At 33.1% G+C, this 14333-nt stretch overlaps 1 protein-coding gene across 1 annotated transcript; it reads left to right on the top strand.

Annotated features, from left to right (window-relative positions):
- Window positions 1-4667: 4667 nt before the first annotated feature.
- On the top strand, window positions 4668-13729 carry Tis11 (Tis11 zinc finger protein). Its single transcript, XM_066397681.1, has 2 exons — window positions 4668-4938; window positions 11852-13729. Exons 1-2 carry the CDS (start codon window positions 4879-4881, stop codon window positions 12542-12544), a joined length of 753 nt encoding a protein of 250 aa, XP_066253778.1. The 5' UTR covers window positions 4668-4878; the 3' UTR covers window positions 12545-13729.
- The last annotated feature ends 604 nt before the right edge of the window (window positions 13730-14333 follow it).

Below are 14333 nucleotides of genomic sequence, written 5' to 3'. Positions count from 1 at the left end.
AATTGCTCTTTCAAGTCAATTTGAGAGAACTAAATAGGTGAGAGAAACTGTGAGTGAGCCTAAAATGATTTAACGTAATAAAATTCGTGTAAAAATACAGTAATGTAAAATCGACACGATAACTTTAAATTTTTGCCTAACAGCAAAGTTTTGGGAAGAATATCTATGCATATTATTTTACTGCAAGTTTAACGCCAATACTTCTCTTTTCGGTTAATTAAAAAGTGTTCTGCAGAAAATCACAATAAGTGATATCTCTAATCCTGCTGTTTGGATTGTGCTAATTATAAGTCGTTATCGCTGAAACCAGTAAGAACTGCGGCTGATGATTTAAACAGTATCATTGTTTGTTCCGTTAAACTAGAAATAATATGTTTTTAATGGCAAAATGAAGGCAAAATGAAGGCTTTGAAGGAAAATGAGTAATTGAAAATGTCTTTATTGGGACTGATCTCTTGAAAATTCCACTTTTCACGCTTTAGTGATAAATGCACGTTAAATCAAGAGGAAAGGAATAAAAGCAACCAGGAAGAAAGATCGTGTCATTGCACCGTTATAGTTTTAAGGTTCAGCTTCCGCGAGTTCTTCGGTAGAACTTTCGGTTTTTATTAGTTTACGGTAAAATTATCCTCTTTACAATTTAGCAGCAATTAATCAAGAACTCGAGAATTCACCTTCCTTGCATTTGGATTCGCCTTTCCTACGATCCGAGTTTATGTAATTATTAAATTATTCCTGCAAAAGGAATATTAAACATAAACAAATCAAAAAGCAACATGATAATGCAACAAATCAAATGTATAAACAAATAATAGTCTCAAGAAAAATATATAATTATGACGAAAGAAACCACGACTAAATTAAAGTCAGTTTAGGTGCATATAAACCCGAAGAAGAAGAAAGGGCATTTATAAGCGGATGTTTGTAATTTACACTTGTGTGAAGCTGATTATTCTTCAAGACGAGACGAATTTCGGCTACAAAAACCTCGAACCCGCTGACCGGTTTACCGTGTTGCCAGTGCTGCATGGAACCACAGTGGTACCAGCTAGAACATACATGAGAACTGCCAGAATACTTATTAAAAGTTTCATACGAGTTTTTAAAGAGGTGTTATATAATTATTTAGCTGTAATTTAAACAGTTATATACATATTTAGTTAATTATTAAATAGTTTTATAGTTAAATATGTGGCTCTAACTTTTTGCTCCACACTCTTCATAACAATAAAAAATGATTAACACACAACATGTTTATCAATTTTAAATCACCATAATATTTACAGGCAAAAATTTGTATATCTACTCGATACGCTGTGATCCCACGGCGCGATTTGTTAACCATCTTGCTTTATCAGAGAGTTTTATTCGACCGAAGTCGTCGCTTATATCCAGCATATGAAGTGAATTACACAATATAATCTTAGGAATATCGGAAAGTTGGATGGTTGGAAGTATGTATATGTTGGATTAGCCGTGTGTGAAAGTGTGAAATTCGCCTAGTTTTTCTTAAAAATTGATTTAGCCAATATAATATATACATTTTTACCTAACTATTTTTGCTATATTTGAGACTCTACTTTTGCATATACAACACCCGGTATATTATGTATTGTTTTGATGTCGCAGCTCACTAAGTTACTTCAGGTTATGTGAATAGCATCCTATTTATTATGATATTGCAAGTAAAAAATTGTCAGCTGGCTCTGTCATGTACATTACTTGTCAGTTAGTATATAATAATTTTAGAAAATTCCGCTCAAAAGTCAGTTTCTCACGAACTATAGATTCAGTTTTAATATATACAGAGTGTTTGATAGAATGATTGAAAGTTTTCAATGGGAGACAGATGGGGTCATTTCGAAACTATGTATATAAACATGTTTACCCTTATATAAAGTTTCATCGTTTTTAAAATAACGGCCAAGGAAGGAGAATAGAGGAGACAATTAAATGCATTAGAAATGGAGAGTCTTTTTTTTCAAAACGAAGTAAATTAATAGTAATATTATTTAAGTTAGAATTAGTGCTATAATTTATAAAATTATTAATACGTATTTAAATTTAATACCTCTTGTTTTCTTGATGTGAGTAATACATAATAGTATTTCCTTTTGTTTTTAGATTTATGCACTATAATTTTGTCATAAAGTCATATATCATTTGAAAGAGTATACAACGGAGAAGTTTTTAAGACAACTTGAATTTTTTGAGCTAGCGCCATATTAGAGAAAATTGTGTTTAAAACGGAAAAATAAACTGAAACCAAAGTATTTTATACATTAATTTGTCTACATAATTATAGTACTAATTTTTAATTAATTTTTGCTTTGTCAATATGCATATTAAGAATATTTTTCTAAATATTTCCGCTATCGAAAAGTATTTAATACTAAAAAAATTAATTTAATTATATCAACTCCATTACTTTGTATAAAAATAAGGTCGATATTTCAAAAACGATGAGACTTTATATAAAGATAAATATGGTTATATAGGTTCAAAATTACCTCACCTATCTCGCATTGAAAACTTTCTATCGCTCTACCAAACATCCCGTATACTTTCTTAATTGGTGGGCTTCTTTAAAAATGAAAATATGAGATAAAAGAAATATTTCAATTTAAGTTTTGAGGGTATACACAGATATATATTTTGTCAAGCTCGAAAATTTTGTTGTTTCATTCACCATTTCATCAGCCTCATTAAATGAAATATAAAATTTTAAATGTGTTCTACAGTTTTGAAACCAATTGATCATTTCTTCTTTTATTTTGTTTCGGAACGCTCGATTTCACACACGAGTAGGGGTTGGTAGAGCGGTGGAATTACACAGTCTTCTCAGCTAAAACTACCTGAGATAATATTCATCCTTTACTGAGGGCTTAGGCGAAAACCTTTATTAATATTTCAGTGACAAATCTATTATCCTCTTCAGAATCTTGGAAAAATTGTTATAAAAATGAAAGTTAACAGTACTAAAGAGTTTGGAATTTGATTATGTAAAATATATGAGAGAGTCTGAAAATACCTCATCATAATTCTAAAACGCTGATTTTAAATAGGTGATTTGTCTTTGATCATTGTACCTAATATGTATAGTCTGTCTTGTTTAAAACTTTATTATCTATGTTGGGGATTACTGTAAGTGGCATTTGTTAGTGCTTAGTTTCTTTTTATGCAGCCGAGGTTGACCTCATATTCAACCAAGGTAACCAAGTTTTATCCATGCTTACTGAACAAGAGGCCACAAGTCGATACAAGAGGCCACACACTTCGTAATGATGCAGGCATCGTTCTAATGACCTATTGTCAAAGAAGCGAAAAATGGAAAAAAGCACATTTATTTTACTTAATAAAAATCGATGCGTGGTCTCTTGTTCAGTAAGCATGGATTACATTTGGCTACCCATGACAAACGAAATTAAGCATTAACAAATAACACTTAGAATAACTGACATTAACAAGTTAAATTAGGCGATCCAATATCATTTACCTCAAATCAATGTTTTCAAATGATGACATGACTCATTTCAAAAACTGTCATTCCTTAGAAATTGAGGCGACAAATTTTCAAAATGTTTCACATATTTTACATATTCACAAAGCATACATTTTAGTTTTGTTGTTTTTAAAATTTTTATATTTAATGAAAAAACAGAATTTAACATCTAATCCGACCAGTTCATATGACAAAGGTGATGACAAGTTACAGAACGCTTAGTGATCTGCAGTTCTATGACGTTAGGTCACTATGGAAAATAAAAGAGCAACGTCGAGTGAGCTGTGCTTTTTTATTTTCTACTGTCATTGTGAGCGTGAGGGTGGAATAACCTAAACTGTAATAATTTTTATTTTTTGAGGGAACGTCAAAGAATAAATTTGCTGTGTGATGACTGATAACATTTATCCAGGAAGGAATGAGCTACCATACTACATAGGTAAAAGTCAGGGTGTTTATGCATAGAAACCAATGCTGTACTTTATTCTTGTCTCGCTCTGCGCGACAGATATTTTCTCTCATGTTCCGTGATAAAATTTATTTAAATTTTTTCCAACTCAAGAATGATAATGACAAGACTGCAGAATTCATTCGACGCTGGCTTTATATTTTCCATGGCCAACTTTTCCTCATGCTATTGCAGATCATCAAACATTCCGTAACACGTCAAGCATCATCTTTGTCATGTGAACTGCAGGGGTTTCACTTTAAACGGCCAATAAAAAACGAGATCCTCAGAAAAGATAAGGCTAAATTCTGATTTGGAGAGACGGCCACCGGCGAAACTGTAATCTGCTACAGAGCGAGACAAAAAACGAAGTACCAAACTGTCTTCTGTATACACACCCTATATATACGCAAAACTGAAATTGAAATATAACCTAACTTGAAGTAACTTACGTGACAGTTGGCTAATGACATCTAACTGTAAAAAGTGCTTTAAAATATTTGAAGACAATTTCAATATATCGAAAATATTCGTGAAGTATTTCATAGAAAATTTCATGAACTTTTCCGACACTGCTGGCCACATTCAGCAGTATCACCAACTGTGAGGAAAAAAGATTAAACCCGACAACGCCGCTAATAAATTGAATGCGTCTCCACCCCACTCAAGCTATTCCACGATTAAAAACGAATGGAGAGGGAACGTTCGCTGAACAACCATACACCAACTTCAAAACAATCTATACATATAGTCTTAGTCGGTAGTCTCAGAAGCAAGCTCGATAGCACGCGATTGCTGTGTTGCGTGGAATAGCGCGTTTTTTGTATGTAACTTTAGCGAGTTTCCAGTCATACAGTATATCGTTGTGTTTGTGTTTTGTTTCGTTCATTGATAAAGAAATTTTGGTGACTGTGCATACTATAGGATAATGTCGACCGCAATTATGTCCCAGAATGCGATGTACGAATTCAGAGAAAACTTGATCAAGGTATGTGTTATTTGAAAACCATAAACACCAAAATCTTATATCTGATTTGAAGTTTAATGCGGGGGCAAACTTTGGGTATGCTAGTGTAAGTGTAGTTAGAGCTAGTAGAATCACTTTAAAAATAAAAATACATATTTCATGGAATTTGGTATGAGATACATAGGTTAAGTAACAGGCGAATCAGTCAACAAGTGGTAGAATTAAATTCCTACCTGTTGCAGCACATTGTTCGTTCAGGCCAAAGTTCTGATATAGAATTAGGAGCAGATCAATGGACATGAAGCAAAGGGATTATACGTAATCGAGAAAAATTAATAATAATTATTTTTTCTCCTTGCCGATTTTTCGATCTTTCTTCGAGTTTTGTTAAAAACATGAATGCAATTCGTTACTCCCTATATTGTGAAAGCTATGCGTTAGTTACTTTTAACTGCAAATTGAAAAACCGGTCTCAATGTCGCCTGTTTTCAAATATTTCGACGATTTTGTAGTGTACCTAGACAAAAACTCAATTTAAAATGGTTGTGATTCAATTTTTACTATTTTAAAGAAGACTCTAAATGCTGCATTATCCACCCAAAATGTAAATAAATTGTAGGCGATGAAATACACGTCTGGCGACTTGACTTGTTTTACGCCCTCGCATCCCGAAGAATCACTTTTTGTTTTTTTGTTACGGGATTTGTACGTACGAATTTTGAAATTTATACGGGATTTCTACGCAAACTAATACGCAATTGCCCAATATACGTATTGCCCGGTATAGAACTCTAGAAAAATTAACTTTCTCGTGATGCTAAATTCACGATTATAAAATTTTTATGGAGTTTTGACGAAAAACCAAACACTGTTAAGAGGGAACGCATCGTCAGGAAAGAGACACTTTCCGCCCTCGTATTCCGAACGAGCTTGCTCTTTTGTGGTTCTTGTTGCAGGATTTGTGGGCTACCCGAGGCGGTTGAAGTTTTGAAATTTAAACTTAAAAAAATTGAAATTGTTTTTTTTCTATGTAATAATTAAACTTTATTTAATAACCATTTAATAAAATTAGCTTTTCTTATCATTTTTATTTTTTTAATCCATACTTTCCCTTCTAAGACCGACTAAGGGCAATTGAATACGTATGGGTAATTCCACGCCATTCCATACATAAAGGTCTGTTTGCATGTGGCCATGTTTGACTAAAAGAAAATCAAAGTAATAAATAAACATATACATTTTTTGTCCCTATCAGTTTAGGTACAACCAAAGAGAGGGAAATTTATGCTTTAGTAGTTTTCAGAAGTGCTCTAAGGTAGCCCAGAAAATACCTTGTCATTCACTTATCATGGTGAGTTAAGGATTAGAAACTTAAAATTTTAAAGAAAATATTAGAAACTTAAAAAAATACAAATGTAAGTTTGATCTAGAGGTTTTTATACTAGTATAATATGTGATATTAATTAATACTATTAAAATTGAATGCCGGAGCATTAGCTTAGTTAGCGTTAATTGTAACTTGTATACATACGTACTTTCCAGAAAACTACATCAAAATATTACTCAGCATATTGCCCTTATTTTCAAGTTTAATAAAAAATATTTTCCAACAACTTTCATAAAATATTTATTGTTGGTTACAAGTAAATGCATAAGTAAAGTAATAATAGAAGATAAATTATTTCTGGTAGGAACTCTGCTCAGTTGGTTCCCAACTTGACGTTTACTGATTTTAGATAAGCGGTATGTATCAGCTTATCTTTTTCAATTAAATTCTGCTATACACCGAATGATGCAAACTAAATGTAGTGCATAGATTTTAAGTTTTATTGAATTGTAGAGGTACTGCTTATTACTATGTAATACTGTGTGACTATAATGAATATATATTTCCTTTATTATTTCAAATCACCCGTTATCTCGCAGTCTACGTTGAGGGCAAAGCCAGATGTTTTTTTTTAACGCCCTTGTGCGTCAACATATTGATAAAAGAATATTAGCTATTTTTTATACATATTTGCATCGTCTAGTTAGTTGTTGATTAGATCAGTATATATATAAACGTGACACGTAATTGTTTGTTGGATTTATCTATCTTGACCTGATCCTATTCTTGACCCCAAATTAACGTTCGTTCGAGCGTTTGTCGGAGCACTTTTCTACGAAGAAATTAAGTAAAATCTGTACAAAATAAAAAATTCTTTATCTGTTAAAACGAGTTTTCAAATCCTCTTTACAGGTAGGCTAGTAAGTAGGTAAGAACAAAAAATATAGGTTCAGCAATTCTGGAATTATTTTTGAACTAATTTAATCACCAATTAATAACTAAAAACATCGTTAAAAACTTGACATGTTTTAATGAGACACCTCATATATCGAATACTAAATACATCTACGTAATAAATTCGTAATATTTGTCTAAGATCATTACGTATGTGCTTGCATTATTTATCAAGATCAAGGTTAATTATTAGACACTACCAAGAACTACCCTCATTTGATTCTAATGTTTTTTCATTTTTTTGCGATCTAAATTCCCTTGACCCAGGACCCAAATAAGGGTTGAAGCGAATAAATCTCACTAAACCAAAAAAAGATTCTTTAAAATTTAGGTGATCCCTTCCTATTCGGGAGAGTCATATTTTGGAACAGTAATTGAACTTAACATCCAACAAGCTAGGCCAGCTCCGAGGCAAACTTAATTTAGTTCACGTTTAAAATCAAGTTAATTTGAATTTTTTAATCTAACACCGAAATTAACATATACTGATTAATAGGTTATCTAAGAAAAACTTAATAGGCGATCAATTATCGCAATTTAGTGAATGTGTAAAAGGGTTTAAATTTTTATTGAAATAAACTTGAATCTCTAGTGGTTACTTTAATTCATTCAAAAAAACATCAGTCAAAAAGTTGTTATACTCGTCAATATAAAGCATAATTTCTTGATGACATTGGTTCTATTAATAATCGTAATAATAATGATACTGTGACATATAGAATTCTAAAACCTAATTCATTGACAAATTTTCTATTAATGATTCATAACACATACATCGGTAACATTGAGGAATTAATTAGCTACGTTTAGCTTTAAAGGGTAGAGCTTCAGCTGTTATTCACTCCTTGAAAGTTCATAAAAGCACCAACAGCATAGCAGTGGCTTCTAGAACGATATGTAAATAAACCGTTTTGAGGTACCTATGGGATAGTATACAACTCGAACCTATATGAGTAGAGGCGTCGACACACAGCTAACACCCAAATGAGATGATAATCCAGTGTTGTGGTAATGAAGTTTAAAAACGAATTTTGGGGGTGTGATTTCCCCTAAGAGATTTTTCAAATTAACTCTCTTTTAGCATACCTAGCTCGAAAAACGAATCAATCTTAATCTAAACCTCGACGTAATTAAAGAGCCTCATTCACCTTCATCTAGTATCCATTTAGTATACACGCTCGAGATACTCGAGCATTTTGACATATTCCCAAGATATTTTTTACTTTGGTGTACAAAAGTTCGTCAGTGATCTACCCCTCGACTTTACCCAACCGGTAAAATTGAGAAAGAAAGAAGAGAACAACACCCACACACAAAAGTTTTGTGTATTTCAGCATGACAAATCGAACCTGTTTATTAGCAGTGGCAAGGGTTTAGATGTAAACCACAACAATAAAAGAAAGATTCATTCAAAAATGGACAAAACCGCTATTGAAACGTAGTATTATGTGACATATCTGCGTTGGAAGAATAAAATGATTTATTATTTGTCTCGTATTCATCTGACTTTCAAAACATAGGTTACGATACCGTAGATTTGTGTGAATTGTATAATTTATTTTATTTAATTAGTGACCGAAATGAAAAAAATCTATATTTTTGCACGACGGGTAAACACGACGATTTTTATTCACATATCTCAATTTTTGGCGGCGGTTCATTCCAAAACTTGTAGGTTGAAATCTGTACCAAAGAACGAGGTGAGTGGGGCCTCGAACAGCCTCAAGTCCTTAAAGCGTAACATCAATTTTTCATAGTCCATTTTTTATTCTACCGTTACACGTTTTTGATAATTTGGGTTGAAATTTTGTTTCAATGAAAACACAATCAAATATCAATAAACAATTCAAATCTGGAGATATTTATATCATGAGTAAATATTACAACTCGCGATTGTAAAACAAGATATTGTTGCAATGTAATATGTCATTATTGTCATTAGAAGTGATTTGCATTAAGATATGGATTTCAAATTACAGATACAGAAGAGGATTTTTCTCACCTTTATCACGGGTATTAGTTCAGCTTTACTAAAAGCTCATACTTCCTATAAACACAGATATGAACACAGCATGTATGTTTTGCTGTTCTTTTCTTCAGTTCGGCATCGCAATTGCATTTTTCATTCTATTAGGTCTTATACTCTAAAACAGAAAATCCTAGTTAACATAATTCATTATAAACTCTGATCTCGACTCTGGTATAAAACATTATTACAATTACTTACAATTATTATTTTTCCTATTGATTTGAGGTTTCTAACAAACAACTCCATGAATTCATGAACCAAACTGTAAAAAACCCAAAAACCATAATCTTTGTATAACAGCATCTTATTTTCAGCTTCTCCCAGTGAGATATCTACAATTAAAAAAACTCAATTCGATGTAGTACATTTCCTCATAGTTTGCTCAATGTATTTTTGTTCATTAGATAAAATTCAAGCCTATTGTTATTCAAGGTTAAATGTCACATGTTAAACAAAGCTGTTTATCTAAAATGTTGATATGCACCCATAAACTCTTTTAAACAGATTAAATAATTCGATAATAAAACTGATATCTCCATAATTTTACAAACAACATCCAGTATTTCGCCTGACAATGAAATGCTTATGTGTATATTAGAATTGGAATACGAAATTGGAATTCTTAATGATTTTGTTTTCGTCATTTTTGCTTAGGAACAAAAGGGTGCTTAAAAATGTTAATCCGAGAGAAGTATACTAAGCGAGATACTGAGGTATGACTGTGCGGCATCACTTAAAATTATGTTTTTTAATATTTGAGTTGTTCTTTCTAAATTCTAAAGAAAAGAGAAAGAAGGAAAAAAAATCTAAAAAGAGGAAAAATGAAAATCCGTAGGAACTTTGCACACCAATAATTTATTATTAAACACTTATTCTGCATATGCTGAAAAATGTGTACTCTAATTATATTCAAACCCCTACTAATCGTAATTTAGTGAGAAAAGAATATTCGCTAATTAATTCCTATAAAAACGTCACAAAACCATTACTCCTTGGGAAAAGGTGCATCCCACTGATTCAATTGTACTAGAATTAAAGGGTGATCATGAAAAAAAGTTGGTATCGAAATACCAGAGGCATGTCGTGAATAAATTCATATGTTAATGTTCTCAGTCAGATGTTTGCTGGTAAATGGAAAATGACTTAATCAACGCCCTACGTTTACGGTTCACCGCCTACTGCGAGCTGCGAATGATCACCCGTTATTAATGATGAATCTGTAGGTGCTCAGAAGTTTTTATCCTGGCGGTATTAAAAACAGAGGCGTAGTGAGCCTGACTCAGGGACGTGAATTGAAATTTGACATGTTCGATTCTTACAAAAAAAATTTAATATTCATAACTCTTTGTGTAGTCTTTTCTAGAATTAGTAATGAATAGCATATAGATCCTCAAAGTACAAAAACTAATATACACACACTCATCTATATATTCTTGACACTATAACTGTAAAACTTCTGTATTTATAATTGCAGTTTATCCAAAATCAATGTCCAATACGATACTTTCTAATGCGTTATCCTTAGTTACCATTACGTAATCATTGTAATTTGCGAGAATAATTAAAAAATACCAAACAATACATGTTCCATGATAAAATACGGCAGTCCGTTCTTGATATTATGGTGAATTTGTTCGTCATCTTTCTATTGTCGCGGAGAAGAATATTTCGTAAAGAAACGAAACACTTTCTCAGATAAATCATGGAACAATATACCGTTTGGTGTTACCTTGTGTATACTATTGTCAATATAATGCAACCTACTAAAAACAAACTAACCGGACATATTGATATGAGTAATACAAGCACAATGCCTGATGAGTTCACGTTGCAATTACCGAGAACTTTTGCTTGAACGTTTAACAGGATAACAATAGCATGATAGTGCTGTTTAGCGATGACAAGACTTAACAATAAAGAAATCGAGTTCTTCATGCTGTATAAATCCGAAAGAGAAATCATTTTCGTTTAGCATAATTGTTTCAATTTGCTTTTGTTTCGTTAAGATCTGTTGAAACTGAAATCCTTTGATTAAGTCTCCCTTGTAGATTGTAGCAGATTTGATATGGAAGAAACTTTCCAAAATTTTTCTCGGAACAACAACAAAGTTCGGAGGAACATCTTGAAAAGGGTCAGATACGTTATGCTTTGCCGTATAGATTCTGTTTATTAATCTTCAAATTCATAAATAATTAGTGTACCCTTTCCTTATTCACATGCTTTGTTTGAAAGTTTGGATATAGTTTTCAATCCTAGCTTCACGACTACTTAAGAGTTGATCAGATATTTTATTCAAATTTGGTGAGTACAGCTCTTAAGGATAAACACAATCTCAATTGGAGCTGATAATCTATAGGGCAGCAGTTGTTTTTAGCTCAGACCCCAATTATTTTTCCAAATACGTCATGCCACGAGACGTGAAATCATGGTTATTCTTAATAATGTAGTACCTACTTTGAGTAAATGAAAACAGTTTTCAAAATTGAATACTTTCTATTTCCGTAATGATCTAACATTTTGCAATGCCCTGTACAGAAAATAACTTGATAATTACCCAAGAAATATTTTTGTTACTCACTGCACTATACTCGTATAACTTACTAAATTGTATTTTTTTATTCTAGAATGGTGTAAATCCTGACAGCGTCTCAAACGCGCATCATCTGGCTGTAGGCTCCACAGTGCGCCTAACCCTGACCAGGATGGCCTCAACCCCAGTAACAGCGAACCAAAACCTGGCAATGCTATTGGGCAATCTGACGCAGCAACATCGTAGATTAGAAAGAACGCAATCAGCCCCAGCACCCGGGATGACCCCCCCACAAGGCGCCCTCACCACTGTAAACACCTCTCGCTACAAGACTGAGCTCTGTAGGCCCTTCGAGGAGTTCGGAGTGTGCAAATACGGAGATAAGTGCCAATTCGCCCATGGGATGGCAGAGTTGCGGAGCTTGGCCAGGCATCCGAAGTACAAGACGGAACTGTGCAGGACTTACCACACGGTTGGTTTCTGTCCATACGGACCACGATGCCATTTCGTCCATAACCAAGATGAGGCCGTACCGAAATCTCCCACCACGCCTACAGCGGTAGTTACAGCTTCACGCCCTCGTCCTGCTGCGTTGAGTCCATCGCTGTCTTTGGACAGTCCAAGTCCCCCGTGTAGTTTGAGCCAATCGCCTACCTCATCAATGGGCTCGTTCTTTAGTAGCGAGCCCGACTTGCAATCTCCAGGACCGTTAGACGATCAACGTTTGCCCGTATTCAACAGACTCTCGACAACCCAAATCCTCACGCTCAATGACCTCATACTATAGTGCACACCCGGTTTTCGCCATGTCGTCGCTTGCAGAGTGGCTGACAAAACCTTAACTCAAGAGTCAAGACATTTTATTTAATTCACTATTATTTTATCTAATTTATATTACCTACTATAATTTATATTCGCCGGAAGGCGGAGTGATTTTGATACTGTGTGATTTTTAATTATATTTAATTATTAGGTAGAGGGCATGTATAGAACGGGTGGCGACCAATTTACCAATGCCTTATGATTCAGCTTTTAATGCAAAAGACTTCATTCAAAAAAGTTATTTTTTGTATGCAAAAGCACAATTTGAGTGGTCCATTTCATCCTCCACATACAAGAAAACGACAACAAGCAGTCAAGTTATTTATCATTTATTTTTGACGTTAAGACTTGGAGGTTCTTTAATGAATCTCACTGGCAAAATAAATAATCAAAAACTTAAATGCCTGCTCCCTGATCAAATCCATCATATACATGCATGTCTTGCTGTGTTTTCTTCTTGGAAGGTGAAAAGCGATTATTTTTATTGTGACAACCTAGAAATCCTATGCTTGAATAAGGAAGCTAATAAAGGATGCAATTTGTTGATTTTGCTTTCATTCCTACTTACTGCTCGCGCATCTACGCATTTTTAAAAGCAAACTAACTTTTTTAAAGTAAATCAAATTTCATCAAATTGTTGCCACTCGGACAAAAAATAATGTTGCACTGGAAGAAGCTGTTACTTCTGAACTGCGAATCCAGTCAACCAATTCCGCGAAAGCTCCGTTGAATGTTAATTTTATTTTGTGAATATGTATGTGCAAATTAGGATTAGTATTTCGGTCATCGGTCTTGATTTCTTAACATTCCGTGATTGGATTTTATTTATTTTATTTCTCATCTTCTCATTATTTCTTTTGTGTGCCTAGTGGACCGATGAAAGAATAAGATTTTTTGTTATTTAAATCATTATTTAATTTGTGTGTTTCTTATTTTCAATACGTTTATGTTATTTAGTTATTTTATTATAATTTATATGTAACTTATTATTTATACTTTTTGCAAATATTTAGATAGAGACGACTGTGCTCAATTTATCGGCACACACGATAGTGGCCCTAAACCGGGCGCGCAATACCTGTATATTATTTATATTTTGTAGCTAATGTATCTGTGTATCATTATCAATAAATTATATTTTGTTCTGCTATCCGCTGTTTTGTTCCAGTCCAGCGAACCGACCTCGACTAGGCACTCCTTTAAAAACCATGCATGTAATGCATAGGATCTACTTTCTTAAGAATTTCATTAATAAAAATTAGTCATATGAATGCATAATATGTAAATGCAAAGAATGCCTCTATAGGAAAACAGTACATATTTTTCTAAGAATATAAGTATAAATGAGCAAAAAACTTATCTTGTGACTAGCGACTTTCAATGGTCTTGAAGGAAATTTCGTTGAAAATGAGTTTCTTTGCAATAGGAAACGCCTTCAAATTAGGTAACGCACTGACGATATTGGCGGAAATGGTAAATGGTAGGTATTTGTGCACAATCAGTACCATATGGCAGAGACACTGCCATGTTATAATACTGATGATTTGGTCAATATATTATTATAAGCAAATATGTGATACAATTTCTTGTACTTTGAAACTGTAATTTAAAGTGCAGAACATTGGGATGGTAATGAATAATGCGACTCAAAATACAAGAAAAATAAAGGATTGAATCTATTTAGCAAAATGTCCGCTCTGACCGCGTAGAAATGAAATTTAAATTGTAGTGCTGACAATAAGGTGAATATGAAA

Source organism: Euwallacea similis, chromosome 16, assembly GCF_039881205.1.
Source record: "Euwallacea similis isolate ESF13 chromosome 16, ESF131.1, whole genome shotgun sequence".
NCBI classification, from domain to species: Eukaryota; Metazoa; Arthropoda; class Insecta; order Coleoptera; family Curculionidae; genus Euwallacea; species Euwallacea similis.
This window is presented reverse-complemented; position numbering and strand designations above follow the sequence as displayed.

Bases quoted from the DNA above. Each gene is read 5' to 3' on its own strand.
- Tis11 (XM_066397681.1), top strand. From the start codon at position 4,879: ATGTCGACCGCAATTATGTCCCAGAATGCGATGTACGAATTCAGAGAA. The intron at 4,939-11,851 runs GTATGTGTTATT...TTTTTATTCTAG, and splicing joins TCAGAGAAAACTTGATCAAG to AATGGTGTAAATCCTGACAG.